General features: G+C 51.1%; 1 protein-coding gene across 1 annotated transcript in view; it reads left to right on the top strand.

Annotated features, from left to right (window-relative positions):
- Window positions 1-1,973: 1,973 nt before the first annotated feature.
- Window positions 1,974-27,887, top strand: part of LOC138825600 (BOS complex subunit NOMO1) — a 40,302-nt gene continuing 14,388 nt past the window's right edge. Inside the window, exons 1-18 of the mRNA XM_070020273.1 lie at window positions 1,974-2,253; window positions 6,540-6,629; window positions 7,739-7,784; window positions 8,692-8,792; window positions 10,125-10,231; window positions 12,231-12,303; window positions 13,447-13,599; window positions 14,755-14,892; window positions 15,824-15,913; window positions 16,961-17,066; window positions 17,214-17,364; window positions 20,329-20,503; window positions 21,681-21,822; window positions 22,946-23,077; window positions 23,943-24,079; window positions 25,145-25,232; window positions 26,788-26,851; window positions 27,334-27,429. Of these exons, the coding sequence (XP_069876374.1) occupies window positions 2,077-2,253; window positions 6,540-6,629; window positions 7,739-7,784; window positions 8,692-8,792; window positions 10,125-10,231; window positions 12,231-12,303; window positions 13,447-13,599; window positions 14,755-14,892; window positions 15,824-15,913; window positions 16,961-17,066; window positions 17,214-17,364; window positions 20,329-20,503; window positions 21,681-21,822; window positions 22,946-23,077; window positions 23,943-24,079; window positions 25,145-25,232; window positions 26,788-26,851; window positions 27,334-27,429 (2,066 nt within the window). The 5' untranslated portion in view covers window positions 1,974-2,076. The remainder of the gene's footprint in view (window positions 2,254-6,539; window positions 6,630-7,738; window positions 7,785-8,691; window positions 8,793-10,124; window positions 10,232-12,230; window positions 12,304-13,446; window positions 13,600-14,754; window positions 14,893-15,823; window positions 15,914-16,960; window positions 17,067-17,213; window positions 17,365-20,328; window positions 20,504-21,680; window positions 21,823-22,945; window positions 23,078-23,942; window positions 24,080-25,144; window positions 25,233-26,787; window positions 26,852-27,333; window positions 27,430-27,887) is intronic.

The following is a 27,887-nucleotide window of genomic DNA, read 5'->3' as shown; positions in this document are numbered from 1 at the left end:
TTTTTCTTTTGGAAAGTTCTGGGGATTGAACTCAAGACCTCAGCCCATGGCTGGTACTCTACCACTTGGGCCACGTCTCCAGTCCAGCAACCTGCAGGTGAATTGGGAGACTCCCTCTCCAATTAACCCGCAGACTTTCCTTTCTGCAGCTAGCTTTGAAATCTCGATGCTTCAGGACTCTGGGCCATGTGTGAGCCACCGGGCCCAATGTCCCCTTCCTTTTTTGAGTCTCCCCGTTTCTGCTGTGGGATGGGATCTGGGCAGTGCCTTTTCATTGTCCTGCCAAGTGTTTGGGAAAAGCTGGGTCCAAAAGTACCCAGGATTCTTTTCTTTGCAACTGGGACTTGAACTCATTGTCTGACGCTTTTGCTCACTGGGTGGAGCTCAACCGCCTAAGCCACCCCCTCCCTCAAAGGAATCATGAATGGGTCAGGTTTACCATTAACACTGGCAACTGGTACAGACTGAAAGACATCATGGAGAAGCCAGAGCCCCCTCTCCCAGCCATCTGACACCCCCCCCCCAGCCTTGTCACACCCCTGATGTTTCCTTTATTGATCTATTTGAAGATGGAGTTGAGGGAACAGCCAAGAAGTCAGGAGAACATGGCAGCCACCATCAGCTGGGCTGAAGAGCCCCAACTCCTCTCTTCCAGCAGTCAGAGCTGGAAAACCGTAGGCCTCAGCCTACCCTCTGTGAGATGGGAAGATTGGGATGGACTCTGCAAATTGTCCTCTTTAAGTCTACACTCTAATGATTTTCTACGACAAACTCCTGCTTCACGTGAAGGAGGGTAGGCAGATGCCAGGCACCATGGTGCACAGCTGTTAATCTTGGCCATTTAGGGAGTAGAGACCATGTCTTGACATCAGCAGGGGTAGAATGAAAACTGGATGTGGGCAGAGCATGCCTGTTACGCCTGCTACAGGAAAGTGTAACATAAATGTGACATTGTATCAGAAAAGTAGCTAAGGGTAGAGAGATGGGGGGGGGGACCCAAGTAGTAGAGCCCCTGCCTTAGTCATGCAAGGCCCTGAGTTCAAACCCCAGTACCATCAAAAATAAAATCCAAGCATCTGCCTTCAGTTGTGGTTACAAGTAATAACCCACTCCCCAAACCATTTAAATAGTTTCTCTGAATAACAGAGTAGTTGAGTTTCAACTATATTAAATAGACGTCTATCTAGACACTCAACCTATATTCTATTAGATAAATGTGCATTCTATTTAATGTAAGTATATTCCAGGAAGAATGTAGAGGAACAAGCAAATCAGATGCACCCACGATTGGAACCCTTGTAGCAGAAGGCAGAGGTTCTGATCATGATGAGAAGGTTTGGACCCGGCGCTAGTGGCTCATGCCTGCAATTCTAGCTACTCAGGAGACGGAGATCTGAGGATGTCTGTTTGAAGCTAGACGGGGCAGGGAAAAAGGTGGGACTCTTTATGTCCTATTGAGCACCAAAACCAAGGAAGTAGAACTGTGGCTCAAGTGGTAGAGCACCAGCTTTGAGCGAAAAAGCTCAGGGACCCAGGCCCTGAGTTCAAGTCCCATGATCATCAACAACAACAAAAGGTTGGGTAACTGATGGTTCTTAGCTGTATGCTTTAATCCTGATGGCAGAGTGTAGTGGAAAAATCTTTCTCACTTCATCATTTGGAAACAATATATAAAAAAGTATCAAAACAAAGCACTTGTTTTTATTTTTAAGGAGCAAAAAGAAAGAAGGGCATGGATCGTTTGAGGAAAGGACAGGCGTGAGCTACCAGCGCCTAAAACACAATTCAGCTTCGGGAGTTACGTGCACACCTGTCAGCAGGTGCATGGAGTCCTCCGTGTCCCGAGGGGGCGCCCGCGGGACTTTTGGCTTTTTGTAGAGCATGCGCGGTGGCGCTCTTTGGTGAAGGGGGCGTGGTTGCCGTGGCGCGCCTGCGCGCTGCGGGCAGGTGGGCGGGGTCTGGGCTGTCACCCGGCGCCCGTGGAGGAAGGAGCCGGGCAGCGTGCGGTGTGAGGGGCGGGACCGGGCGGCCTGCGGAGGGTCGGCGGCTGGAGGCAGGCCGGGGCCAGGCCGGGCCATGCGGTGGGGCCGGGCTGCGGGGCCGCCGGGCCCCCGGGGGGTCGCCGCGCCCACGCTGCTGCTGCTCCCGCTGCTGCTGAGCGGCGCGGGGCCGGCGCGGGGCTCCGAGGACATCGTGGTGGGCTGCGGGGGCTTCGTCAAGTCGGACGTGGAGATCAACTACTCGCTCATCGAGGTGAGGGCCTCGCCGCGGCGCGGGGCCGCCGTGGGGCCCGGCCTCGCCCCAAGTGCCCGGGTGGGGGGTGGGGTCAGCCGCCAGTGGGACCGCCCGACCCCCCCCCCCCCGGATCTCCAAACCCCAGACCCCCCCCCCCCGCTTCTCCAGACCCCAGGCCGTCACCCCTCAGACCCGGGGCCCCCTCCCCCTCCCCGGAACGCGGGTCCCCCCCCACCCCGCACCCATATGGTGGAGCTGGGACCCACGCGCCCGCGTCCCCACGGTCCAAAGCTCGGCCCCCCCCCCGCCCCGTGACCCCGACTCCGCGATCGGCCTTGGGGCCCCCGAGGCTGGCCATTTACTTCCTTTCTCCCCCCCCCCCCAGCCCCCTCCAAAAAGAGTTTGCAGCTGTCCTGAGGCCTGGGTGGCCATTGCAATGACACTGGAGATGGAAGTGGGATGGTCAGCCCAGGGGTACGGTGACCCAGAAAACCTGAGAGGAGACTGGGCCCGGAGGGGGGTGGAGGGAGGGAGGGAGGACCGGGGGGCAGGGGTCTCCTTGTCAGGCGAGCTGGGAGCCCCCTAGGGAGAGCTGACCTCATTCTCCAGAGGGACCTGGAGATGGGCGATGGGAAGGGAAGAGGCCAAGGAAACGGGTCCCGAGAAGATTCAAGAGCCAGGATAGGCTTTAAAGAGAATTCTGGAGAAAGGAACACCCCCCCCCCCAAAGGCCATCTGGAGCAGCTTTGAGCTGTCCCCATGGGCGATGAACTGGTTGAACTGTTAAACCAGGCCGCTCAGCCAGGCACCTTGCTGGGGTTTGTGGAGAAGGGTGGAGTCTGTTCCACACCCCTCTATTTGTTCCATCTGCTTTGCTCTTAGCATACATTTGTTGCATGGAGGAGATGGGTTCATGGGTGTATCTTCATCAACCTCACCCCCTCAAGTTTAAGGCTCCGTGTGTGTCCATGTGTTCATCCTGGGGCTTGAACCTCAGGCCTTTGGCGCTGTCCCTGAACTTCTTTTGCTCAAGGCTAGCTCTCCACCACTTGAGCCACGGCTCCACTCTCCAGCTCTTTTTTTTTTTTTGGTGGTTCATTAGAAATAAATCTCAGCCTCCTGAGGAGCTAGGATTACAGGCGTGTGCCACCCGTGCTTGGCTAAGTTTTAAGGAATGGTGTTGGGAGAGAAGTTAGCAAACCCAACACGTGGTTTCTCAAAGAGAGCTTCTTGTCATTTCAGGCCCCTGTGTCCTCCACCCTTCTACCTGCGTCAGGCTTCAAGGCTGCTAAGAAGGTGCTAGACACCTGCTCCTGGTGCCCTAGGCTTTCAGGCACAGGGCCTTTCAGAAGCTGCCTGGAAAGGCTTTTGACAGCTTGCTTCCTGGGGCTGTGGGAAGAGGGGCAAGGCAGTCCAGAGATTCCCTCTCATCTCCACCCACTAGTTGGCACGGTGTCCGTGAGAGCAGAGAGCAGGTTTTGTGATCTGGGATGAGCTGTGTTTCTTGCCCCCTAGGGAACTGCCTGTCCAGAAGGCTGGAGACATTCTCATTGTTTCATAGTTTCTGATTATGAAAGCAGACGTTTTATATGTGTAATCTTGATGTAGACTTACGTTGCTATCCTATGTCCTAACCTGTACTTTATGAAATATGTTAAAAAAAAAACCCAGAATACTTCACGGACTTTCCCCTTTCTTTCTTCCTTTCTTCTCCTTCCTTCCTTCCTTCCTTCCTTCCTTCCTTCCTTCCTTCCTTCCTTCTTCCTCTCCCTCCCTCCTTCCTTCCCTCTCTCCCTCCTTCTCTCCTTTCTTTCTCTTTCTTTCTTTCTTTCTTTCTTTCTTTCTTTCTTTCTGAACTCTACCATTGGAACTACATACCCCTCAACCCCCACCCCCACCCCCTTTTTTTTTGCTTTATATTATTTTCAAGTCAGGTCTTGGGATTTCTGCCCAGGGTGAACCTTAGATTATGATCCTCCTACCTGTGACCTGCTTAGCTTGGATGACAGGTGCATGTCACCATACCTGATTTATGTGTTGAGATGGAATCTCTGTAACTTTTGGTTGGCCTTGAACTGAAATCTTCCCAGTCTCTACCTCTGCAAAAACTGGAATTACAGGCATAAGCCACTGTGCCTAACCTCACAGTCATCTCTTTTTGTCAGTTGTGGTTGAATGCTGAGCCTGGACACTGTCTTTCAGCTCTTCAGCTCAAGGCTAGCACTCTACCACTTGAGCCACAGTGCTACTTCTGGTTTTCTGGTGGTTTATTGGGAGATAAGAGTCTCATGGACTTTCCTGCCAGGGCTGGCTTTGAACCACAATTCTCATATCTCAGCCTCCTGAGTAGCTAGGATTGATTACAGGCCTGAGCCACTGGCCCCTGGCAACAGTCATTTCTTTCTTTTTTTTTTTTTTAGGGGGGGTCGGCTCGTGGGGCCTGAACTCTAGGCCTGGGTGCTGTCCCTCAGCTCTTCAGCTCAAGGCTAGCGCTCTACCACTTGAGCAAGAGCGCCACTTCTGGGTTTTTTCTTTTTGCTTATGTGGTGCTGAGGAATCGAACCCAGGGCCTCAGGCATGCAAAGCAACCACTCTACCACTGAGCCAACTTCCCAGCAACAGTCATTTGATTGTGGTTTTTGTGTTCCAACTTAACTAATCATTCTCTCCAGCCTTCTTGCCTTCTGTTTTTTTGTTTTTTGTTTTTGCAATGGATTCATTCAATCACCAACTACTTACCCAGTGTTAGTATATCTTGAAGCCTTGTTCCAGCTGGGAGTAGAGCAGTACAGTGGATAGATGCGATTAGAGGAAACTGACATTCTGCCTCATATTGTTGAAAGCAGTAATCCTGCTGGTTGTGAACACTTTTACAATCAGATCTCACAAAAACTGAAGACTGCATTTCTCAGGAAAATCCACTGATTCTTAGGTTGCAGAGTGTGGCTTGGGCCATGGGGGGGCCATTTGGATATTTATGGTAAAATTGTTGATGCAAGCAGACAGACAAAGAAGGGCAGCCAGCGAAAAGCGCAGGAGAAGCACACGTGTCTTTTGGGCCATGCTCCAAATGATTCCTTTGGCTTTCCCCGCCCCGGGTTCCCCAACTAGACCAGGCTGTGTGGAGTGACAGCCGTGGTCACTGCCCATAAAGATTATTCCACGCTGGTCTTTCCTCCAGTGTGCTGGTGTAAGTGTGTCGCTTTTCCCATTTCAGAGCTGGTGAGATTCCACTCTGCCATTCCTCTGACTTGGTCCCAGAACAACCTATCTTGGAGGCCCTCAGACCCAGCCATATTGCTTTTACAGTCACAGCGACTGAGGGGCACGTGTTGAGCTCCTGTGCGAGGTTAGGGAATTTGCATCTGTGCCCTACAGCCCACGCCAAGGTTCATTCTTTTCTTCTGAGAGACACCAACTACTGTGTATGCGCTGACGTGAAGCTCTTGAACCACGGAGGAGGGGAGGGCCCTGCTGCTTCTTCCACAAAGAAACTGAGCTACTGGCTCACACCTCTCATCCTAGCTACTCAGGAGGCTGAGATCTGAGGATCACAGTTCAAAGCCAGGCTAGGCAGGAAAGTCTATGAGACTCATCTCCAATGAACTACCAGAAAACCGGAAATGGTGCTGTGGCTCAAGTGGTAGAGCACTTGCTTTGAGCTTTAAAGAGATCAAGAGGGGACAGCACTCAGGCCGAGAGTTCAAGCTCCATGACTGACAAAAAATAAAAGAAACTGAGCCTGAAATGACATGTTGGGGGGCCCCTAGCATGGAGAAGGCTAGATATTGTGTCTGTTGTGTGGATAGATTGTGTCTCAAATGCTCAGGACAAAGAGTTGACACATAGCTTTCGGATGGCAGGGTCCGATGGCAGTGGAGAGGAAATTGAGTTTTGAAGTGAATGTCTCATCAAGCATATGGAATCACTGGGGGCAGATAATGCAGAGCCTCCCCCACAACCCCCCGCTGCAGCTCTTATCCCAGACCCTCTGGTTGAGAAGATGAGGCAGGTCAGGAACTCAGCCCAAGCACCTTACAAACAGTGCCGTCTGCAAATTTGTCTTAGATCCAGAACCACTAGTGAGCAAAAGAGGTGGCCACTGAGGCAGACTGCAAAGCGAGTCCTTTAGAGAGGGGTAGGCTTGTGATGCCTTTGAGCGCCAGTGTTTTCCTGGGGGGGGGGGAGGGAGGGAGCTGACGGCAGTGTACGTCCAGCAGTGAACACAAACACATGTTGATGGAATGCACTTAGCTCTCAAAGGGGTGTTATCTCAACTTCTGCTTCCTTTCTTTCCTTTCCAGATAAAGTTGTACACCAAGCATGGGACTTTGAAATACCAGACAGACTGCGCCCCTAACAACGGCTATTTTATGATCCCCTTGTATGATAAGGTAAGAGGAGCGGCCTCCTTAGTCCCCTGACGACGTGTCTTTATGACCGGGAACGAGAATCACGTGATCTAGGCAGCCAGGCCTTCCCCACACCAGGAAATACTCCTTCCTTCTTTTTTTAATTTTTGGCAGTACTGGGATTTGAACTCAGGACCTCAGGCCTGGCAAGGCAGGAGCTCTACCAATGGAGCCATGCCCCGAGCACTTTATGTTTTAAGTGCTTTTTGAACAGGGTCTCATGTTTATGCATGGGCTGGCCTGAACGGCCTGTGATCCTCCAGTTTTTACTTCCTGTGTAGCGGGGATGACAGGCATGTACCACTGTGCCCAGCTTTCCCCTTTCTTCTTTTCCTTCCCCTCCCCTCTCCCCCCTCCTTCCTCCTCTTTCCCTTTCCTTTTTATCATTAATTAATTCATTTTTTGGAGCTTCCATTCAGGGCCTTGAGCTCCTACTTGGCTTTTTTGCTTACAGCTGGTGCTCTACCACCTAAGCCACGCCTCCATTTTGGCTTAAAACTCTCCCTAGGACTTGTCTGCCCAGATTATCTTCAAATTTCCATCCTCAGATCTCACAGTCCCCAGTAGCTGGGATTATAGGCATGAGCCATTGCATCTGACCAATAGAATTCATAAGTGGCCTTCAGTGCAGCCTCTTCTGATGGCTAGATGGAAATTTGTCAGCTGTCAGTGCCTGCCTGGAATGCAGGAACTACCACATTTTGAACAGCACTTCCACATAGAATTTTATTTTCAGCTGGGCATCGGTGGTTCATGCCTGTAATCCTAGCTACCCAGGAGGCTGAGATCTGAGGATCGCGGTTCAAAACCAGCCGGGGCAAGGAAGTCTGTGAGACTCTTATCTCCAATAAACCACTAGAAAACCGGAAGTAGCGCTGTGGCTCAAGCAGTAGAGCGCCCACCTTGTGCTGGAGAGCACAGGGACAGCGCCCAGGCCCAGAGTTCAAGCCCCACGACCAACAACAACAACAACAAAAGAACAAAAATTTTGTTTTCAGGAGCAAGTTTTAGTTTAGATGATACCATGGAAATCCGTTAATCAGGACCATGAGCTCTTGCTCCTCTGAGTTTCTCTCTTTTTTCCCTTCCAGGGGGATTTCATTCTGAAGATCGAGCCTCCCCTGGGGTGGAGTTTCGGTAAGCTTGCTGAGTAGCCTGCTGCAGTTGGTAAAGGGCCACGCTCCGTGCTGAATGTTCTTTGGGCTGGCTGTGTGCCGGGACTAGTAACACACGCAGGCTTCATTTCTGCCGTGACTTGAGTTTGAATTTACTTAGCTCTCCTGTAGGCTGCCTGTCATCTTTTCTAAAGTGTGTGCTGAGCCTCCCTTTGAAAACTCTGCCTATGTGCTTTTACTCATTATACAGGCCCAATAGCCTAGGACTCAGGTTTTTTTTTTGTTTGTTTGTTTTTTTGTTTTTTTTTTGTCCCAGGGGTGGTTGTTAGTTTTGGAGGCAGGATCTCCCTACACATCCCAGGCTGCCTTGAATTCCTAATCCTTCTGTGTCAGCCTCCCAGGTGCTGGGATTACAGGCATATACCACCACTTCCACCCATCCTTGAAAGTGTGTGTGTGTGTGTGTGTGCACGTGTGTGTGTGTGTGTGCGCGTGTGCGTGCGTGCTGTTCCTGGGGCTTGAATTCAGCACAGACACTGTCCTTGAGCTTTTGTGTTTAAGGTTGGTCACTTGAGAGATAAGCGTTTTCATGGACTTTTCTGCCTGGGCTGGCTTTGAACCTTCATCCTCAGATCTCAGCCTCCTGAGTAGCTGACAGGCATGAGCTCCCAGTACCCAGCCAAAAGACTTTTTAGGCTGTCTGTGCTTGACACTGGCTTCTTCAAGGGCTTGGCACCAGTGGCTGGGGGGCGGGGCAGTGAGGGGAACTTTCCTTGTACTTTCAGAGTTTGAATCATGAGAACATGTTAAGTATTTGAGCGTAAATGAAGTTGCCTGGCATGAACGGTGGCTGAATCTCACTGTGCCCCAGACCTAAAGCTGACCTTAGTTTCTCACCCTGTCCCTCTTGTCCCTGCCTCTTTCCTCAGAGCCCACGAGTGTGGAGTTGTACGTGGATGGTGTGAGTGACATCTGCACCAAGGGTGGCGACATCAACTTTGTGTTCACCGGCTTCTCTGTGAATGGAAAGGTTCTGCTTCCAATCTTTGCTCCTCTCATAGCAGCTCTGTGACAGACACTAAGTATCCTTACCAGCCCAGCACTGGTGGCTCACGCCCATAATCCTAGCTACTCAGCAGGCTGAGATCTGAGAATCGTGGTTCAAAGCCAGCCCAGGCAGGAAAGTCTGTAAGACTCTTATCTCCAATTAACCACCAGAAAACCAGAAGTAGCACTGTGGCTCAAAGAGGTACAGTGCTAGCCTCAAGCTGAAGAGCTAAGGGACAGCCCCCAGGCCCTGAGTGTAAGCCCCACAACAAAACAAACAAAAAATTCTCCTTATCTTTGGAAAAGCAAGGGGCTGGACCCCACAGAGACCACAGACAAACTTGGAGTTGGGGGTGTTGATAGGCTCTGCACCGTGTTGTGCAGAACTGAGGTTTTAGGAGTCAGATTTGGGGTGCTGGCTGTCCCTGGGCCTGAGATACGGCAGGGATGTGGAATTGAGGAAGTGCTCTCAACACCGTCCATTGTCTCCACTGTGGGGGACCAAAGAGGGAGCTTCTCCCTTCACTCAGAGAAGCTTCAGAGGGCAGCTGAGCTCTCTCCGGGGTCCTCATACACCTGGGAAGACTGAATTTGGGGTGCTGGCCCATGCAAACTCCTGTTCCAGGCCAAGATTCTCAGCATAGCATTTCTTCTTCTTTTTCTTTTTCTGTCAGTTGTGGAGCTTGAACTCAGAGCCTGGGCGCTGTCCTTGAGCCTCTCTGTGCTCAAGGCTAGCACTCTATCACTTAAGCCACAGCACCACTTCCGGTTTTGGAGTGGTTCGGTGGAGTTAAGAGTCTCTCAGGGACTTTTCTGCCTGGGCTGGCTTCAAACCGCAGTCCTCAGATCTCAGCCTCCTGAGCAGCTAGGATTACAGGCGTGAGCCACTGGCACCGCCCTCAGCACAGCATTTCTTTTTTTCTTCCACCTGCGCTCAGGGTTGAGAGGAGCAGGTGTCCTGTCTTCATGGGCTCCTCAGTGGGCGTCTGCCCTTTTGTGCCAGCTGTGAAGCCCCCAGTCCTCACTCTGGGAGTGGGTTTGGTGGGATCTTGGGTAATTCTTCCAGTGATTTGTGAAATATCATGGCACCTTAAACCAATGGCATCTTACAGTCAGCTGTGATTCTACTGTCTTCTCCGTCCCCTTCTTGGAAAATGTTCTAGGGTTTTCTGTAGCCTTTTCAAAGGAGTCCTGCACCTAGACAAGTTCTAGGAGCCACATGCAGGAGTGGGGACGTTGGGAGGGGGAGGCTTCTGCCCTGCCACCCTAACCTCCTCCTCATAACCTCCTCCTCTTTACCTCCTTCTCCATGCAGGTCCTCAGCAGAGGGCAGCCCCTGGGCCCTGCAGGGGTTCAGGTGTCCCTGAGGGGCACGGGCACTGAGGGGAAGATCCAGTCCACCGTCACGCAGCCTGGTGGAAAGTGAGTGGGACCAAAGGTGGGGGGCTGGGGGCACACAGAGCCCAGCTGTGAAGCCGGAGCCGGGCTGGGCTGAGGCAGATTGGGGACATTTGGGGTTTAGGGATCCTGCCTTCAGACCCTGATTTGTTTATTCCAGTGAAGGACCTGCAGTAGGCCGGGCACTAGGCTTTCCCTTAGCTCTGGGACTCTGGAGCCTTGTGCCTACCCCAGTTTAAATCTGGGCTCCTTTATTTTCTGTTTGAGCCTCACTTTCCTCATCTGTAAATGAGGGAACCGTGGAACTCACCTCTAAGATTGCTGGGAAGACGGAGTTGGTGTCACTTCAGAAGTACATGTTTAATAAATGTTTGCTCAACATAGGTTAGCTCGTTATGATTTAAACACACCCTTTTATCACCATTACCATCAAAACCGTTTGTTGTCAGAACTGATGATTACTTAATTAACCTTGCTGAGTAGAAATTCAAACACTTATTTAGTGGATGTATATCGTTGAGTTGTAAATGTTAACAGATGTGCTAAGATTAATACGAGTGGTTGTAACTGCCGAGTTTGAAAACATTCAAATCATTACTAACTCCTTCAGTACACCAAACTAATGAAATGGCAGAATAGAAATTTAGAATGAGTTTGTCAGTAAGTTATCCAATTTAAAATGATTATGGTTGAAATTAGTGTTCGTTTTTTCAGTAATGTTTCATTATACCCATTGATGCCTCTCCATTTGTAGGAGGAAGAAAGAACTGAGATTTTTTTTTTTCTCCTGCACTCGTATAGATTCCAAAATACTTGGGACCAGAACTAATTTGGACTATGGAAAATTTTCAGGTTTGGGGTATTTTCATACATAGTGTAGTTAGTTTCTCACCGCTCACAAAATACCTGGTGTGAATGCTTTAAGGGAGAATTTATTGTGAATCACAGAATCAGTCAGTGATCTCTTGGCTCCATTGCTTCTGGGCCGGAAGTGAGGTAGAGATTTATGGTAGGAGGGTTTGGAAGAGCTGAGCTGCTCACCTCCTGGCAGCCATGAAGCGGAGAGAAACAGAGACAGGAAGAGGCTGGGGACAAGATCTACCCTCCCCCAAGTCCCTACCCCAGTAACCCACTTCCTGCTATCAGGCTCCACCTTCCCCAGTTTCTGCCATCTCCCAGTGGTCCACTTGTGAATCCATCAATGGATTAATCCATTCATAAAGTCAGAGCTCTCAGGACAGTTACTTCCCAAGCCCCACCTTTGAGCATACATTGGGTACTGAGCCTTCAACAACTGGGCCTTTGGAGGGGCATTCCAGATCCAGACTATACTGAAGTCTTGGGGAGGGGACCCAGATCTAACATTTCACATATGCCTTATTCACATAGATGGAAGGTCATCTTAACACAGTATTTTTAGTAAAAATTTTGTATAACCATGGAGCAAACTTTGTGCAGAATTTTCTTGTGGCAGTATATTGGCATACCAAATATTTTGGATTTGGGGACATTTTGGACTTCAGGTGGTCAGATTAACCTGCAGCTGGTTGTGAACTATGCCTGGTGCTAACTGAACCTGGAACAGGGACTTGTGGTGCAGGGTTGCTCTGGAAATGAAGTGGAGGCTAATGCTTACCGAGACCAGCAGCTGATGGAATTTGCCCAGAGAGCAGTTCCAACTAGGATTCAAAGCTTGTCACCATTTGTTGTCTCCATATCCTCAGTGTCTTGTGTCAATGTCTGCTGACCTGGCCTCTTTACAACCACCTCTCCCCTCCCCCGCCAGCCCCCTTCTCAAGGCCTCACTGGATGTTCCCTGCACCTGCGCAGGGGAAAGGAAAGGCCTTCCCCTCCTGAGCCCAGGGGGCACTCAGCAGGCGCCCAGGCCTTTATGATCATTGAGCTCCTTAACAGGAAGTTGTGAGAATTCCAACATTACTTTCTCATGCTGCCCATATTCATCCTATAATGAGAACTACTCTGGTGGTGTGGAGATAGTTAAGTTGTGTTTTCTGTTTCTTAGGTTTGCATTTTTTAAAGTTCTTCCTGGCGATTACGAAATCCTTGCGACTCATCCGACTTGGGCATTGAAAGAGGTGGGTGTTTGAAGTGTCTCTTCGCCACGCCCATAACGTGTGAGTCTGGGACACATGTGGGGCTTCCAGTGTGCATATGAAGAGAATTGGCGGTTTTCCAGATGTGGATGAAGAGCCCTGATGTTTACAAGGCAGATGTCTGGCGCTAGCAGGGGCTCTGGTGTTGGTTTTTATGGCACATGACAGTGTTGTCTTCCTGCTGGAGAGCTGTGGCTCTTTTGATCTAAATCAACACTGGGAACACCTGGGGAGATGTGTTGTCCTCTCTGAGATAGAACTCTAGAGAGAAACGGCACAGAATGTTTATTGCCATTAATAGCAAACTGTGGGGAACCAGCTCAGGTCCCACTAAGAGAAGGACCCGTGAGCCACAGCCACGCGTAGCACAGGGTAACCACATTTCAGAACAAAGCGGAAGGAAATGGAGTTGTAAACATTTGTGCTAATGCCACTTACAGGTATGGCTTATGTAGAATAGTTACAAAGATATGCTTGGGACTAGCAAACACTACATTTGTAATATAGAGGTGAGGAAGGGGATTTGACGGTACTCCCTTGGGCATGAAAACCTGGTTGCCATGGCATGTCCATCTTTCTGGCACTTGGGAGGCTGAAGAGGGAGATGGTGAGTTGGAGCCCAGCCTGGGCTACATAGCCAGACCCTGTCTCAAAAAATACCCTTAAGAGTGATTGCAACTACACAGTAGAGTTGGAGTTCCCAGCTGCGATTTCTACACCCATCGATGGAACCAGCCTCGGGGTCACCCAACTGCACACTGAAAGCATTTGAAAAGAAATTGCACACGTGGACTTGTTTTTTTGCAGTATGATTCTTTCCATGATGCTCACAGCATATCCATGATTCTAAGTAGCATAGAGATGACTGAGGCATATGCGGGGAGCGGGGCTGGTGTAAGGAGGTTGCCCGCAGACACTGAGCCGGCTTGTGTATCTGTGGGTTTGGATGGGGGTCCTGGAACCTGTCTCTCGTGCATACTCTCAGAGGGAGGACCACATGTGGAATTTTACCGTCTGTGTATGTCTCCTCCCAGTTCCTATTTAGCTTAAGCATGTTGTTGTACTGTTAGACACTTAGCTGGGGCTTGGTTTCTGGAAGCTAACCCCTTTGATTTGCTTCTCTAGGCGAGCACCACAGTGCGCGTAACCAACTCCAATGCCAACGCTGCCGGGCCCCTCATAGTCGCTGGCTACAATGTGTCTGGCTCCGTGCGGAGCGACGGCGAGCCCATGAAAGGGGTGAAGTTTCTTCTCTTTTCTTCTTCAGTGACCAAAGAGGTAAGCACAGGAAAGTGAAGAACAAACCAAATTGTGCGTGTCGGTGAGGAGGGAGACGGGAGAGGAGAGTAGTGTCATGCTGGAAATGCTGGATGAGCCAGGTGCCAGTAGCTCACGCCTGTACTCCGTGTTACTCAGGAGGTTGAGATCTGAGGATTACAGTTCAAAGCCAGCCCAGGCAGGAAAATCCACCGGAAGTGGCACTATAGCTCTAAAGTGGTAGAGCGCTAATGAGTCTTGAGTCAAGAGTCTCAGAGACAGCACTCAGGCCCAGAGTGTGAGCCCCATGACCTACAAAAAATAATAATAATAATAATAATACTGTGGTCTCTGTGGACTTGCAGAAGTTGAATATCTACACTGGGGGGTGTGGAGTTTAGCTTGTTTTCTTTTCTTTTCTTGGAGGTATTGGAGTTTGGACTCAGGGCCTAGTGATTGCTAAGCAGGGGAGTCATATCCCTTTTTTACTTTCTGTTTTACTTTTTAAAATAAATTACCTACTTTTTAAAAAAATCAATTATAGGACTTGAACTCAGGGCCTGGGCTCTGTGCCTGAGCTTTTGTGCTCAAGGCTAACCCCCTCTACCACCTTGAGCCACAGCTCCACCTCCAGTTTTCTGGTGGTTTATTGGAGATAAGATGGGCTTTCCTGCCTAGGCTGGCTTTGAACCATGATCCTCAGATCTCAGCCTTCTGAGAAGCTAGTTTTACAGGTGTGAGCCACCAGCACCTGGTTTGTTTTAGTTATTTTTGAGACAGAGGGTCATGTTTCTGCTTGGACTGGCTTTGAATGGCAATCATTCATTCCATTTGTGCCTTCTAAGTAGCTGGTGTGGTGGCATCTAAGCCAGTCTTCAGGTTTTGGACCAGGTGTGTATAAATGCGTCTTTCCAGCTGCTAGGCCTTGGGCTAGTCACTCTGCCCTCTGAGCCACTGTCCCTTTCCCTGGAGAATAGTGACCCATTGTCAGGAAGGACAGTCTTGTCATTCTAAGTACAGCCGATTTTAGCTTTCCACCTGAGCGTAAAGATACTTGGTCTCTTCATGTGTATGAACATCCTGTAGAGCATAGATATACATGTACTGCCTTGAAACTTGGAGAATTTGCTCTGTTCTCTTGTGTGGTAACTAGAACATTCCTTTCCCACGGCATAGGATGTCCTGGGCTGCAATGTGTCTCCAGTACCTGGGTTCCAGCCCCAAGATGAGAGCCTGGTATATCTCTGCTATGCAGTCTCGAAAGAAGATGGCTCCTTCTCCTTCTATTCCCTGCCCAGTGGGGGTTATGCCGTGGTGAGAAGCAGTTCTGCTCTGTCTCTGTTTGGGATGCTTACAACCTTGTACAAACCCAAGCCAGATGGGTGGTGTTAGCTTGCCTTCACGGTGACAGGATTTCAGTTCATGCTTCTACACATGGCCAATTGACCTTTGGGCCTGTGGCAAGGCAAATTATCATGGCGGGAGCAGGTGTTGGAGGACACCTATTCACCTGGTAATGGCCAGGAAGCACAGAAGGCCAGGAGCAAGGCCTGGATCCCAACATTCCCTTCCAACACACCCCCAGTCACCTCACTTCCTTCCCCAACCCCTCCCCCAAGGCTCAGCCCAGGACTGGTGATCAGGCATTTAGACCTAGGCCTTTGGAGACATTTCAGATCCAGTCTCAAAGAATCAAGGGGTTTGTTTGCTATCTCGTGGACACTGTTCAGCAGGCAAGGATGAACCTCTCTACTCTGCAATTCTGAAATCTGACATGCTCCAAAATGCAGAATGCTTTAAGCACCAGCCTGATGCCACAAGGGAAAATTCCATGTTGTAAATTTCATGCCTTGATCATAAAAATGTAGCATAAAGTTACCTTTGGCCAATGTCATAAGTAAGTTGTGTGTGTAACATAAATGAATTCATGTTTAGACCTCAGTTCCCTCCCCCAGAGATCTCCTTTTAAGATAGACACACAGATTCAAGCACTTGAAATATCCCGCAGTGCAGAGCACTCCTGATCCCAAGAGTTCTGAACATGGCATGCCCGGGCCGCGCTTTCCCTGGACATGGGCCGCTCAGGAAGCGCTGCAGGAAGTGCAGGGCTTTCTGAGCTCAAATCAGCCACAGCCGCCAGCTGCAGCTAATGTTTTTCCCGCCCCTTGAGCCCCTTGTCATCTATGACTGCCCGATCACTGGTTAACACTGTCCATCGTGGTAACCAGCGCGCCATTCCTTCCAGGTTCCTTTCTACAGAGGTGAGAGGATCACCTTTGATGTGGCCCCTTCCAGGCTTGACTTCACAGTGGAGCACGACAGCCTGAGGATCGAGGTGAGACGCCCTCTGCTCTGTCCCATCCTGGACTCAGGCCAAGTTGCCAGTGGCTCAGCGGCTCACGCCTGTAATCCTAGCAACTCAGGAGGCTGAGATCTGGGGATTGTGGTTCAAAGCCAGCCTGGGCAGGAAAGTGAAGAATACAGTCTACAGATCCATCAGGTTGGAGTCATCTGTTAGGTTAGGGTCTGCACACATCTAGCTTCTAACAAAAACCTTTGATGGTGCCTATCTGTATGAATAAGTGGGCAAATGCCTTAGGAGTATAGCTCTGTGATAGAGCAATTGCCCAGTATGTGTGAGGCCCTGGGTTCCATCTCTAGCAACACACACACACACGAATACACATACACATATTTTTGAAAGGATCAGGGCCTCCTGGATGAACCAGAAGCCGTTTTAGAGCTCTCCTTCATTCAGCAGTCATTTGTTCAGTGCTTGGTATGGTCCAGGTGGCTAGGGCAAGAAAGGTCCCTGTCCTCACCAGCATACATTCTAGAGGCAGGGAGACAGACTGTATGGACAGACAGGACAGTTGGGGTCCTGGCGAGTCACAAGAGAACTAGGTTGATGGTAAACTGGAGGCAAGCAGAGTAGGGTCAGCTGTGCTGCACCTGCAGACAGTGCTGAGTGAGGGGAGTTCCCACGGGGCAGACGATCAGACATAGTGCAGGACCACATGCTAGGCGCTGCCCTGGGGTTGGCAGGGGTGAACTGGCTCTAGAGCCTGGCAGGGCTGAGATTCTGGCTTGGGAGAAAGTCAGGTGAGGGCCTTTGACCTGGCGGGGTGGGGGTGGTGGTGGTGGTGGTGGTGGTGGTGGTAATCATGAGGTGGGCTGACACTGGAGAGATGGGGCGGGGTCCAAGGCGATGCTGGAGTTGGGAGGCAGTGGCCTGGCTGTTGGAGGTGAGTCTGCAGCTTTGTCCTTGTGTTGGGAATGAAGACGGATGCTGGCCGCAGGGCTGGGAGACACGATGTGCTGGGCAAGAGGCGGCCTTGGTGGCCCAGATCCCTGACCCCTTTCTCCCATCTTCATTGTCTAGCCTGTGTTCCATGTCATGGGATTCTCTGTCACTGGGAGGGTCCTGAATGGACCAGAAGGAGAAGGTGTCCCGGAGGCCGTGGTTACTCTGAACAACCAAATCAAAGGTGGGCAGACATGCTGGCTCCTGGCCTGCTCAAGCACTGCTCTTGGCCCATGGAGAGGAGCAGAAGGGAATGAGTGGTGGGCTTGGGTCTCACCAATTCCTATGTAGGTGGGGTGCACAGTGGGTTTTCAAATGTGTTCTGTTCCAGTCAGAACAAAGGCCGATGGCTCTTTCCGCCTGGAGAACATAACGACGGGGACGTACACCATCCATGCCCAGAAGGAGCATCTGCACTTCGAGACCATCACCATCAAGATCGCCCCCAACACCCCGCAGCTGGCTGACATCATCGCCACAGGGTAGGTGATGGATGACCTAACGATTTGGGGTCCATATCCAGTGTCAGCACCTGTTAGGACATTCAGTCGGCTTTCTTTGCCCCCAATCCCCCCCAACCTAGGTTACCATTTGAGCCACGCCCCAGCCATTTTTGCTTTACTTTTGATAGGGTCTCATGTTTTTGCCCAGTCCCAGCCTTTAGACTGTGAGCCTTCTGCCTGTAGCCTCCTCAGTACCTGAATGGTGGGCATGAGCCTATACCATTCCAAACCATAGTTGGAGGCCTTGAAGCTGCAGGCTAGCTCTGCAGGGTGGAGGCTAGTCGGGGAAGGCCTGTCCACAGCTGGCAGGGGACATCAGGGACACATTGGGAAGATACCTAGGGGTCCTGTGGGTCTCCAGCTGGGGACGGTTAGGTGATGGGACCACATGGGTCTGAAGGACCACTAGATGGCGCCCTGCAATAGATGCTGGATATCTGAACGTCCTGATTGGGCTACAGGTGGTTGTGGGAACTTCAGGTAGGTTAGAGCAGGGAGAACCGGAAGAATACCAGTGAGAAAGTGTAGTGCTCTGGAGGGGGTGGTCTAGGGCAGGAGAAAGGACGTTTACTACTAGAAAAAATCATCCACTGGTGTGGTCACGAAGGAACCATGGAAACTATGGGCAGGTTGGGGGGGCGTGACGGGAGGGGTGTCAGGATCTGAGGTGAACCAGAGATGAGGAAACAAATCACCCTCAAAAAATACAGGCTGCCTTTAAGCCATCCCTCCATGACTCCCAACCTTTCTTCCCTGTTGGTGATGAGTTCGTGTGCTAGGCCAGTGTGCCACCACTGAGCACAGATCATTTTTCTTTCTTTAGTGCAAAGGAAAAAAACATAAACATATCTCCCATCGCCACCATGCACCCATTTGCTCTGATAAGCAGTATCTCCTCCACACAGCTGCAGGTCGCTGTCTGGGCCCCATTTACCCCTGGTTTCCTTCCAATCCAGGCTCCACCCGGCAGACAGCAGAAGCCAGAAAGAGTCCTGTTGCACCCCATTGACAACACCCAAGGGTCTCCCAAGGGATCAGGAGAGAAAGCTGTCCTCTTCCTCCCATCCCCCAAGCCAGTCACAGGGCTGGCTCTCTGCTATGCCTGTCACCTGCCTCCAGTCACTTCCACTAGCTCAGTTCCTTTTCTCCCCTGCTCAGGAAGCTGTTTACTTTCTGACCTTGATTTTCCCTAGGTCTTGGCAATCCAGAGGCCTTCTAGGCCCCTGACCTACCCCGCTGCTCTGCTCAAAGCTCTGGGCTCTTCTAGCCCACTGCTCAGGCCCACTGATGATCAAATCTGCGGAGTCCTTGCTTGCCTCCATGTGGGGTACATGGCGTGTGCCACATCAGCTAAATAGAGAATGGTGACTGTCCCTCCTGGCACCATTATGTTGGTTGCTGCCAGTGAGCAGATGTGCCTTCCTCTGGTTTTTTGTGTTTTGTCTTTTGCTGGTCTTAGGGCTTGAACTCAGGACCTAGGTGCTGTCTATGAGCTTCTTTTGCTCGAGGCTAGTGCTCTACCACTTGAAGCACAGCACCACTTCTAGCTTTTTCTGAGTAGTTTATTGGAGATAAGAGTCTCATGGAAATGCCTTCCTGGCTTTGAACTGTGATCCTCCGATCTCAGCCTCCTGAGTAGCTGGATTACAGGTGTGAGCCACTGGTGCCTGGCTCCTATATTTCTTACACATCATTCACTTGTAGGTTCTAATCTGAGTTGTTCCTTCTTTTGATTTTGAGACAGTGTCTCCCTATACAGCCCAGACAGGCCTGGAATCTTCCATCCTTCTGCCTCAGTTTCCAGTGTGAACATTAAAAATGTGTGCACCACCATCACACCTGGCTCTTCGGGTTTTTCTTTCCTCTTTTTTTTTTTTTTTTTGCTATGCTGAGGACCAAACTCCAGGCCTTGCTAGGCAAACACTCTTCCACTGAATTAAATCCCCAGCCCTCCATCTTAATGCAGCTTTACAAATTACAAGTTGTTTTTTTGTGATTCTCAGCTATACTAAGAAGTTCAGTTTAAGCTTTGCAAGTTTGTTTTCTGGTCCTGAGGGGTGAAGGTAGAGCCTTATGCTTGCTAGGCAGGCTCTCTATACATGAGCCATCCCCAGATCTCCAGTCCTTCGTGCTTTTCTTTTTAGCTCTGAGACTGGAACTTGCACTCATTGGCTAGCTCCCTACCAACTGCACTTTGCCTCCAACTCCTGCTTATGCTTACATTTTTTGTTGTAGTTAATATTTGGATAGATCTTATGTTTTTCCCTGGTTGGGCCTGGACTGAGATCCTCCTGTTTATGCTTCCCAAGTAGCTGGGGTAACAGGCACACTCCCCCCTCCCTTCAGCTATTGGTTGACATAGAGTCTCACCAACTCTGTGCCCTTGGTGGCTTCAAACCTCAATCCTCTTTCTGCTTTCTAAGTAGCTGAGATGACAGGCACGAGCCACTGTACCTGGCTTAGCTTTGTGCTCTTCACTCAGTTTTCCTTTGTGTGCAAGTCTCTCCGCTTGCTTTTGTCCCTGGATTGCATCTGAACACAGGGAGGCCTCTGATGGCCTGGCCTTAGCTTGTATGCTGGCCAGTGGCAGTATTTCTTGGGAGGCTTTGTAGCTCTTTAGCGTTTAGGGTTAGCTCACGTTAGTCCCTGTCTGATTGCCAATAATTCAGTTTCACACTTTCATATCGGAGGATTTTCTGAAAATCACTTCTGCAGTGAGAGGTTGTCAGACATTACCTGAACTGCCACAGGCTCCTGCCAAGGGAGGCTGCTCTACTTCCTGTGAGTAGCTCAGAAAAGCAGAGCCTCATGGGTGCACTCTGTCTGTCTCTGCCTTCAGTCCACACAGTCTGAGGCCTGCCGGCCAGAAGAGGGATGTATATAGGAGCTGCTCAGAGCCACTCTCCCTTTCAGCCATAACTGAGTTCTGCGGTCTCCTTGCAGGTTCAGTGTCTGCGGCCACATATCAATTGCGCGCTTCCCCGATGCCGTCAAGCAGATGAGTAAATACAAGGTGGTGCTGTCGTCCCAGGACAAGGACAAGGCGCTGGTCACCGCGGAGGCGGATGCTCACGGCTCATTTTGCTTTAAAGCAAAACCAGGGGCTTACAAAGTCCAGGTGAAGTATTGTCAAAAATAGTTGGCAGAAGAGTTTATGAGCTCAAAAGGAGGCTCAAGAAAGAGCATTTTTGTTTCTGGCTCTTTCTTATTTAATTTATGTAGTGCCTGTTTGGGGCCTGAGTGCTGTCCCTGTAGCTTTTGTGCTCAAGGCTAGCGCTCTACCACTTGAGCCACAGCTCCACTTCTGGCTTATCTGGTAGTCAATTGGAGATAAGTCTCATGGGCTTTACTTTCCCAGGCTGGCTTTCAACTATGATCCGCAGATCTCAACCTCCTGAGCTGCTAGGATTATAGGCATGAGCCACTGCATCGGACACGCCTTTAAGCCTTCTCATCCTTGCTTGGTAGAGCCTGCAGATGTCCAGCTGAGAAATGATGTGGGAGGTCTCTCCTCATGATATGTGCTGGGAGTTAGGGGGTCCGGTTACCCATTGCACTGCCTGATCCCAGGCTTCCTGCTGGAAGTCCAAGAGAAGAGGCACATGAGCTCTTCATGGCTGCTTCTTGAGCATGGCACCTGGCTTCTGGGAGTCCAGGTCTTGTCCCTCCTCACTCTGTCTCAGGTCCAGGTGGGCAGGCCCTGTGGGATTTGTCCTTCCAGGCAGGCAGAGCAGCTGGGCAGCCTCTAGCCTGTTTTGTACGTAGGCCTGAGTGTAGTGAGGCCAAGAAAGCAAATGACCAGACACGCAGAGGTCATCCACCATGCCCTCAGCCCGGCAGGGACGAGCAGGCTAATGGCCTTAGGAAGAGGCCACAGTGACAGCCTTTGGAGGCCCGAGAACCAACCAGGAAGGGTGATTCGGAGCTGTCATCATTACTGGGGGTAAAAAAGATGGTCACTGCCCCCTCCCCAGGAAAAGGGAAACCCATTCCTAGCGTGTGTTCTATGTGACAGGAAGTCAGGGGAAGGGGCCGGCATGATAAGATTCCAGCCAGAGCCCAGTGATAGCTGTCAGGGCTGCATACCTCTGGTGAGAGTTGATTTTGAATAGAAACATGTTTCCTTCAACCAGATGACTCCCGGGTTTGTTGTGATTATAAAACTAGGCCGAGAGATGAGCGCTTGTCCTTCCAGATCCACTCAGCTCTGTGCCCCCGGGGAATGTTGTGGTGCCCTGTGCACTAGGGGCAGAGGAGCCCCGCAGCCGCTGACGTGGCTCCCTGGGTTCCCGCAGGTGGTGGTGCCCGAGGCTGAGACCAGAGCCGGGCTGATGCTGAAGCCCCAGATGTTTCCTCTCACGGTGACCGACAGGCCCGTGATGGACGTGGCCTTCGTGCAGTTTCTGGCATCTGTTTCTGGGAAAGTCTCTTGTTTGGGTAAGATGTCAACTGAAGGCCAGAACAGGCGACAGGGTGGCAGGGGAGGAGAAGCTGGTGCAGAAGTGGGAATTGTAGGTGTTATTAATGGCAGTGGCTGCTTTTAAACCCAGGGGTTTGGACTCCATCTTGCATGGTGTTCTTCCCTCCCTCCCTCCCTCCCTCCCTTGTTCCCTCCCTTCTTTTTTTTTTTTGTCGGTCATGGGGCTTGAACTCTGGGCCTGGGCGCTGTCCCTCAGCTCTTCAGCTCAAGGCAAGCGCTCTACCACTTGAGCTACAGCACCACGTCCGGTTTTCTAGTGGTTTATTGGAGATAGGAATCTCACCGTCTTTCCTGCCTGGGCTTTGAACCAAGATCCTCAGATCTCAGCCTCCTGAGTAGCTAGGATTACAGGCGTGAGCCACCTGCACCCGGCTCCTCCCTTCTTCCCTTTCTTCCTTCCTCCTTCCTTCCCTCCCTTCCTTCCTTCCTTTTTTCCTTCCTTCTTTCCTCCCTTCCCTTCTTCCCTCCCTTCTTCCCTTTCTTCCTTCCTCCTTCCCTCCCTTCCTTCCTTCCTTCCTTCCTTTTTTCCTTCCTTCTTTCCTCCCTTCCCTTCTTCCCTCCCTTCTTACCTTTCTTTCTTTCCTCCCTCCCTCTCTCCCTCCCTCCCTTCCCTTGCCTTTCTTTCCTTTCTTTTGTCGGTCCTGGGGCTGAATTCTGGGCCTGGGCACTGTCCCTGAGCTATTTTGGATTCAAGGCTAGAGCTCTACCACTTTGAGTCACATCATCTGCCCTCCCCTCCCCTCTCCCCTCCTTCCCCTCCGCCCTCCCTCCCTCCCCTCTGCTCTTCACTCCTGTTGTTGTTGCATAGATGTCTCCCCAACCCATCCTGTCTCAGTAAGTGTCCTGTAATGTGGCTCTCGCTCCCCCCTTTTCTCCTGACCCTGACAGGCCTCTCGGTGAGTGTGGGCCCCCCACCATTGGCGCCTTCACTGCTCGCCGCTGACCTTGGCGTTCAGAGACACTGGCTTTGCTGGAGCGCGGCTCCAGGAGGCCGTGGGCTGCGTGTGTGAGCGGTGCAGGTTGAATCTCCACAGTTCGCGCATGGCAGCACACCCAGCCCTCTTTGTCTTTCCTCTGCAGACACCTGTGGCGACCTGCTGGTGACGCTGCAGTCCTTGAGCCGCCAGGGCGAGAAGCGGAGCCTGCAGCTCTCAGGCAAGGTCAACTCCATGACTTTCACGTTTGACAATGTCCTGCCAGGGAAATACAAAGGTGAGCAGCGCAGGGGCCGCCTCCTGTGTTTGTGAACTGCCCCCAGCCTCCTGTCTGCTGCGGGGAAGGTGCCCCAGTCAGGCCATTTTCTTTCTAAATGCCAGAGCGGAGGGCGTGATGCAGATCCACTCAGGCATGATTGGGGCTGGTTGATCAGGCCTCCCCAGCCCGCTTGTCCCTCTGAAAAATGGCCACAGCACAGCCTTTCCCTGGCATAAATAGCTTCTAAAGTAGATTTGCGATTCTGGGCACAACCCTGAAGACTGGCTGCCTGTTTGTGTAGAAAGTGGCCACACCGTTAGTTCTTGTGTCAAGCTACCATGGCAGAAGCCATAGCTGAGCCCTACAAAGCTGAAAAGAAGCCAGGTATGGTGTCCAGCATCTGTAGTCCCTGCTGCTCAGCGCTGAGGCAGGATCACTGGAGTTCAGCAGTTGTAGGACAGCCTGGACAATTGCAGTGAGACCTTGCTCTGCCCCGACCTCCAAACAAAAACAAGAACGTCTCCAGGTCCCCTGCATTTCTTTCTTACAGCCCAACTCTTCAGCCCAGTAGGATTTCTTTGCTGGTGTTTGTGGCTGTTGGTCTGTTTTGCTTTAGCCTTAATCTGTTCTGAGCATCAATACTTGTGTGTATTTGTACATGTATGTATGTATACATGTACACACACCATTTTAGCTGCCTTTGAACTCTCAATCCTCCTGCCTCAGCCTCCCAAGGGCCGGGATTCCAAGTATGCGCTACCACACGTGGCTCAGGCACAAACACACACACACTCTATTACAGTTAGGTAGCACCTGACATTGCCCCTGGGGGCTGCATGCAGTATGGCCGCTCGAGGCCCATGCATCTCTGGTTGCTTTGCAGCCAGCATAATGCACGAGGACTGGTGCTGGAAGAACAAGAGCCTGGAGGTGGAGGTTCTGGAGGACGACGTGTTGGCTGTGGAGTTTCGGCAGACGGGCTACATGCTGAGGTGCTCCCTGTCTCACGCCATCACACTGGTATGTGCTGCCTGGAGCAGGGGGCTGGGCTGGTGGACACTGGGATGTCGTGGCTGTGGTGGAATTAAGCTTCTTTGGTGGCCTACCTGTTCGGCCTACCTTCTTCATCCTGTCCGGAGGCCATGGGTGTAGAGCCAAGCGTGCTGGCATCCAGCACTTTGAGCAAGTTCACTTCCTTTTTCCTCTGATCAAAACCTCCGCTTCTCACGTCCTCAGTGAATCTCTTAGTGTTCAGCGTTTCCTTGGCGAACGCTACTGTTTCTTAAGAAGTGTGGAGGGCTGAGCTGTTCTCTTATTGGCTGGCTTGGCCTGATGGCAGCCCTCATACGGATCCTGGGGGGAGGGAGCAGCTGTATCCCCTGCCCAGGAGTTGCCCACCCTCCACGCTCTGCTGGTGGTGGGCCCCGGCCACAGGCGCCTTCTCCAGTTCCAGCCCATGCTCTTTCCCTCCACTGTGCCTGGGCACCTGCTCGTCTCTCTGCTGGAGGGTGCATCTTCTCTGCAAAGGCAGGAAGCTTTTTCTCCTGGTACAGACTGTAATCCCCAAGTTCCCCACGCAGGACAGCCTAGGGACTGCCAAGGGCCATCCCTCCCGTGCTCCATTCTATGTTTTTCTGAGCTCTAGTGCTTCCTAGCTGAAGTCACTAAGTCATTTATTGACATGTTGATTTTCTTATTTCTCAAATTGAAAGGTAAGCCCCCCTCCATCCGGGCTCCTCTTCCAAGGGCCATCCCCAGGCCCTTCCCCTTGACATCTTGACTCCCCTGCCCCGGCTCCTAAGACCTCCCCTGAGACCCTGCCTCCCCACATCCCGCCCCCCCAGGCCTTCTCTTGAGACCCTGCCTGGTACTTGTCTAATAGCAGCGCTCAGTAAACAGGAGTGGATTGGCTGGAAAGAGCACGTATTTGTGGGACATTTTTGAAGGTTTTAATTTTCCTGTGGCACCCAACAGCTCAGATGATTAATGGACAAAACAGATGAGTGGTTAGGAACAGAAATATGATTAATCATCGTGGTATCCGCATCTTGCCTGTAAGTCACTGTGCCGGCTCTGGTCCCTCAGGAGTTTTATCAGGATGGAAATGGACCTGAGAACGTGGGGATTTACAACCTCTCAAAAGGAGTGAACCGCTTCTGCCTGTCCAAGCCCGGTAGGTCCCGAGGGTTGGTGGGCCGTGAGTAGGGGAATGAGGTGGGGAAGGTCCCCAGGTTGGTTTTCCTGCCTTGGTTCTCTAAGCAGCAGGTGGTTTTGTCAGCTTTGGTTGGTTTGGTGTTCTCTTGCTTTTCCATCTCTTCCCGTGCAGGCAGGGTGTTCTGTTGGCTTGAGGTTGAGCTGGGTAGAGACATAGGACCTTAGTGGTCTTACAGAAATCAAATCATCTCCCACTTGGCCAAAAACCTCCCGTGGCTTCTCTCTCTTTTTACTTTATTGAGAGAGACTTTGCACACCATATGAAAATTCACTCATTTGGGGACTGGGGCATCTCTCAGTGGCAGAACGCCAGCCTGGCACGCTGGAGACCTGGGTTCAACCCCAGTTGCCAGGGCAACACCAAGCAAAATAATCACTCAAGTAAGCAATACAATGCAGTGATTTTCAGTACATTTCCCAAGTCCTGCTGTGTTGAGCAGACCTAGCCTTAGGACATTTTCAAGGCCCCCTAAGTATAGTCCTTTGTGCCTGATGATAGTTGAGTCCATTTCAGTTCTCAGCAGTAGCTGACTTCTCCTCTTGTCTTCCACTCAGTGCTCCTGTTGGGTCTGGCTCTTCCCATGTAATACAGTGTTGCTGAGGCTCATCTGCATGGTGGCATGTACCAGTGGGTTGTGTCCTTTTTTTTCTCGCTGTATCATATTCCATTGTGTGGCTCTGGGACAGTTGCACTTATTTTTTATTTTTATTTTTGCCAATCCTAAGGCTTGAACTCAGGGCCTGGGCACCGTCCCTGAGCTTCTTTTTGCTCAAGGCTAGCACTCTTATTCCTTGAGCCACAGTGCCACTTCTGGCTTTTTCTGAGTAGTTTAGTAGAGATAAGAATCTCGTGGACTTGCCTGCCAGGGCTGACTTCGCCATCTACCTCAGATTTCAACCTCCTGAGTAGCTTTAGTTGTAATCACAGGTGTAGACCACTGGGCCCCGATGACCTTCCGTGGTGGGAAAGTAGGTAAGCAGCGGGGCTGCAGAAGCTGTTCCCCAGCCAGCACCCGCCCGGCCTCCGCCTGCGCTGCACCTGGTTGTCCCTCTTCACCCCTAGTTCTTGGTGGATGCCCCTTTCCCATGGAGGGTACTTCTCCAAGTTATTGAGGTCTTCCTCCTTCCCCAAGCAAGTCTTTCGTTTTTAATTTTATAAATTTTATTTGTCTATTGATTGATTTTTTTTTTTTTGTCCTGGGCCTAGGGCTTGAACCCACGGCCTGAGCACTGTCTCTAAGCTTTTTTGCTTAAGGCTAGCACTGTGCCATTTGAGCCATTCCTCTGTTTCTGGCGGTTTTGATGGTTGATTGGAGACAGGAGTCTCACAGACTTTCTCCTAAGGCTGGCTCCTCAGATTTCAGCTTCATGAGTAGGATTACAGGTGTGAGCCACCAGTGCCCGGCTTGTTTCAGTTTTTCAAGAGACGAGCTAACTCTGCATTTCTTGTGTTGCAATTGCTCCATGTAATCAGCGTCATTCTCTGAAAATGACTCCCAGTTTCCTGCCTGCAGGTGTGTACAAAGTGACCCCTCGTTCCTGCCACCGTTTTGAGCAGGCCTTCTACACCTACGACACGTAAGCCTGGGTTGCGGGGGGCACTCTGCCGTGGGAGGAGGGCAGCACGTGCTCTCTTTTTTATGTTTCTGTGATTTTTGAGGGAGCGGCAAGGCCAGGCATATCTTGGTTTCTAGAAAAGGGTGTTCAGATGCCTACATAACTCACCTAGGGGAAGGAGACAGTTTTCTTTCCCCAAATTCTGGCCGTCAGGGTGAAGCCATGTGTCCGGGGGTCATGTGTAGTCTTTGTCACATCTTCCCTCCTTGTTGATGGCCAGTCCCCCAGCTCACATCTGCCACGTTTGGACATTTACAGACGTGTGGCTGGGAACTGGGAAGGTAGAATTGGTTTATTGTTTTGAAAGACTTTTTGATTATGAGTTACTTAGTCCCAAACTAAGAGTCGCATTGTGTCGTCTGCTTCTTGGCTGGGCCCTGTCTGCCCCTGTGCGACAGGCCAGGCGACACTGCCAGCGGCTTCCTCCCTTCTCCCGTTCATAGGTCTTCACCCAGCATCTTGACGTTGACAGCCATTCGCCACCATGTCCTAGGGACGATCACCACGGACAAGATGATGGATGTCACCGTGACTATCAAGTGAGAGGGTGTCCTGTGGTGACCGAGGGGAGGGGGGTGGAGGGTGGGGGGAGGGGGGCCACAGGGTATAGGGTGGGGACAAGGCTCTGAGGGTATAATAATGCTCATTTCCAGATGTGGACCAAGTGGCCTCCCTCTCATACAATAGAGCCTTAAATGCACCGCAGCCTGTGTGTCTTCTCTTAACGATTTAGGAGTTGGTGGTGGCAAGGGTCTTGGTGGCCTTGTTCTGTCCCAAGCTTCTGTTTGAACTCCTTGTACTTCTTTGCTAAGGAGAAAAAAAAAAATCAACTGGATTTTCTTCATTTCTTCATAAAATACTTCATCAAGTATTTTAGCAGCTTCAAAAAAAAAACTTGCCCCTTTTTCTTTGGCCCTTTGCCCCTTTTTTTTTGGCCCTGTGCCCCTTTTTCTTTGGTCCTTTGCCCCTTTTTCTTTGGCCCTTTGGCCCTTTTTCT

Source organism: Dipodomys merriami, unplaced genomic scaffold, assembly GCF_024711535.1.
Source record: "Dipodomys merriami isolate MVZ:Mamm:240054 unplaced genomic scaffold, mDipMer1.0.p SCAF_138, whole genome shotgun sequence".
Classification (NCBI taxonomy): Eukaryota; Metazoa; Chordata; class Mammalia; order Rodentia; family Heteromyidae; genus Dipodomys; species Dipodomys merriami.
Note: the sequence above shows the minus strand (reverse complement) of the source record. Positions and strands in the feature narration are given on the sequence as shown.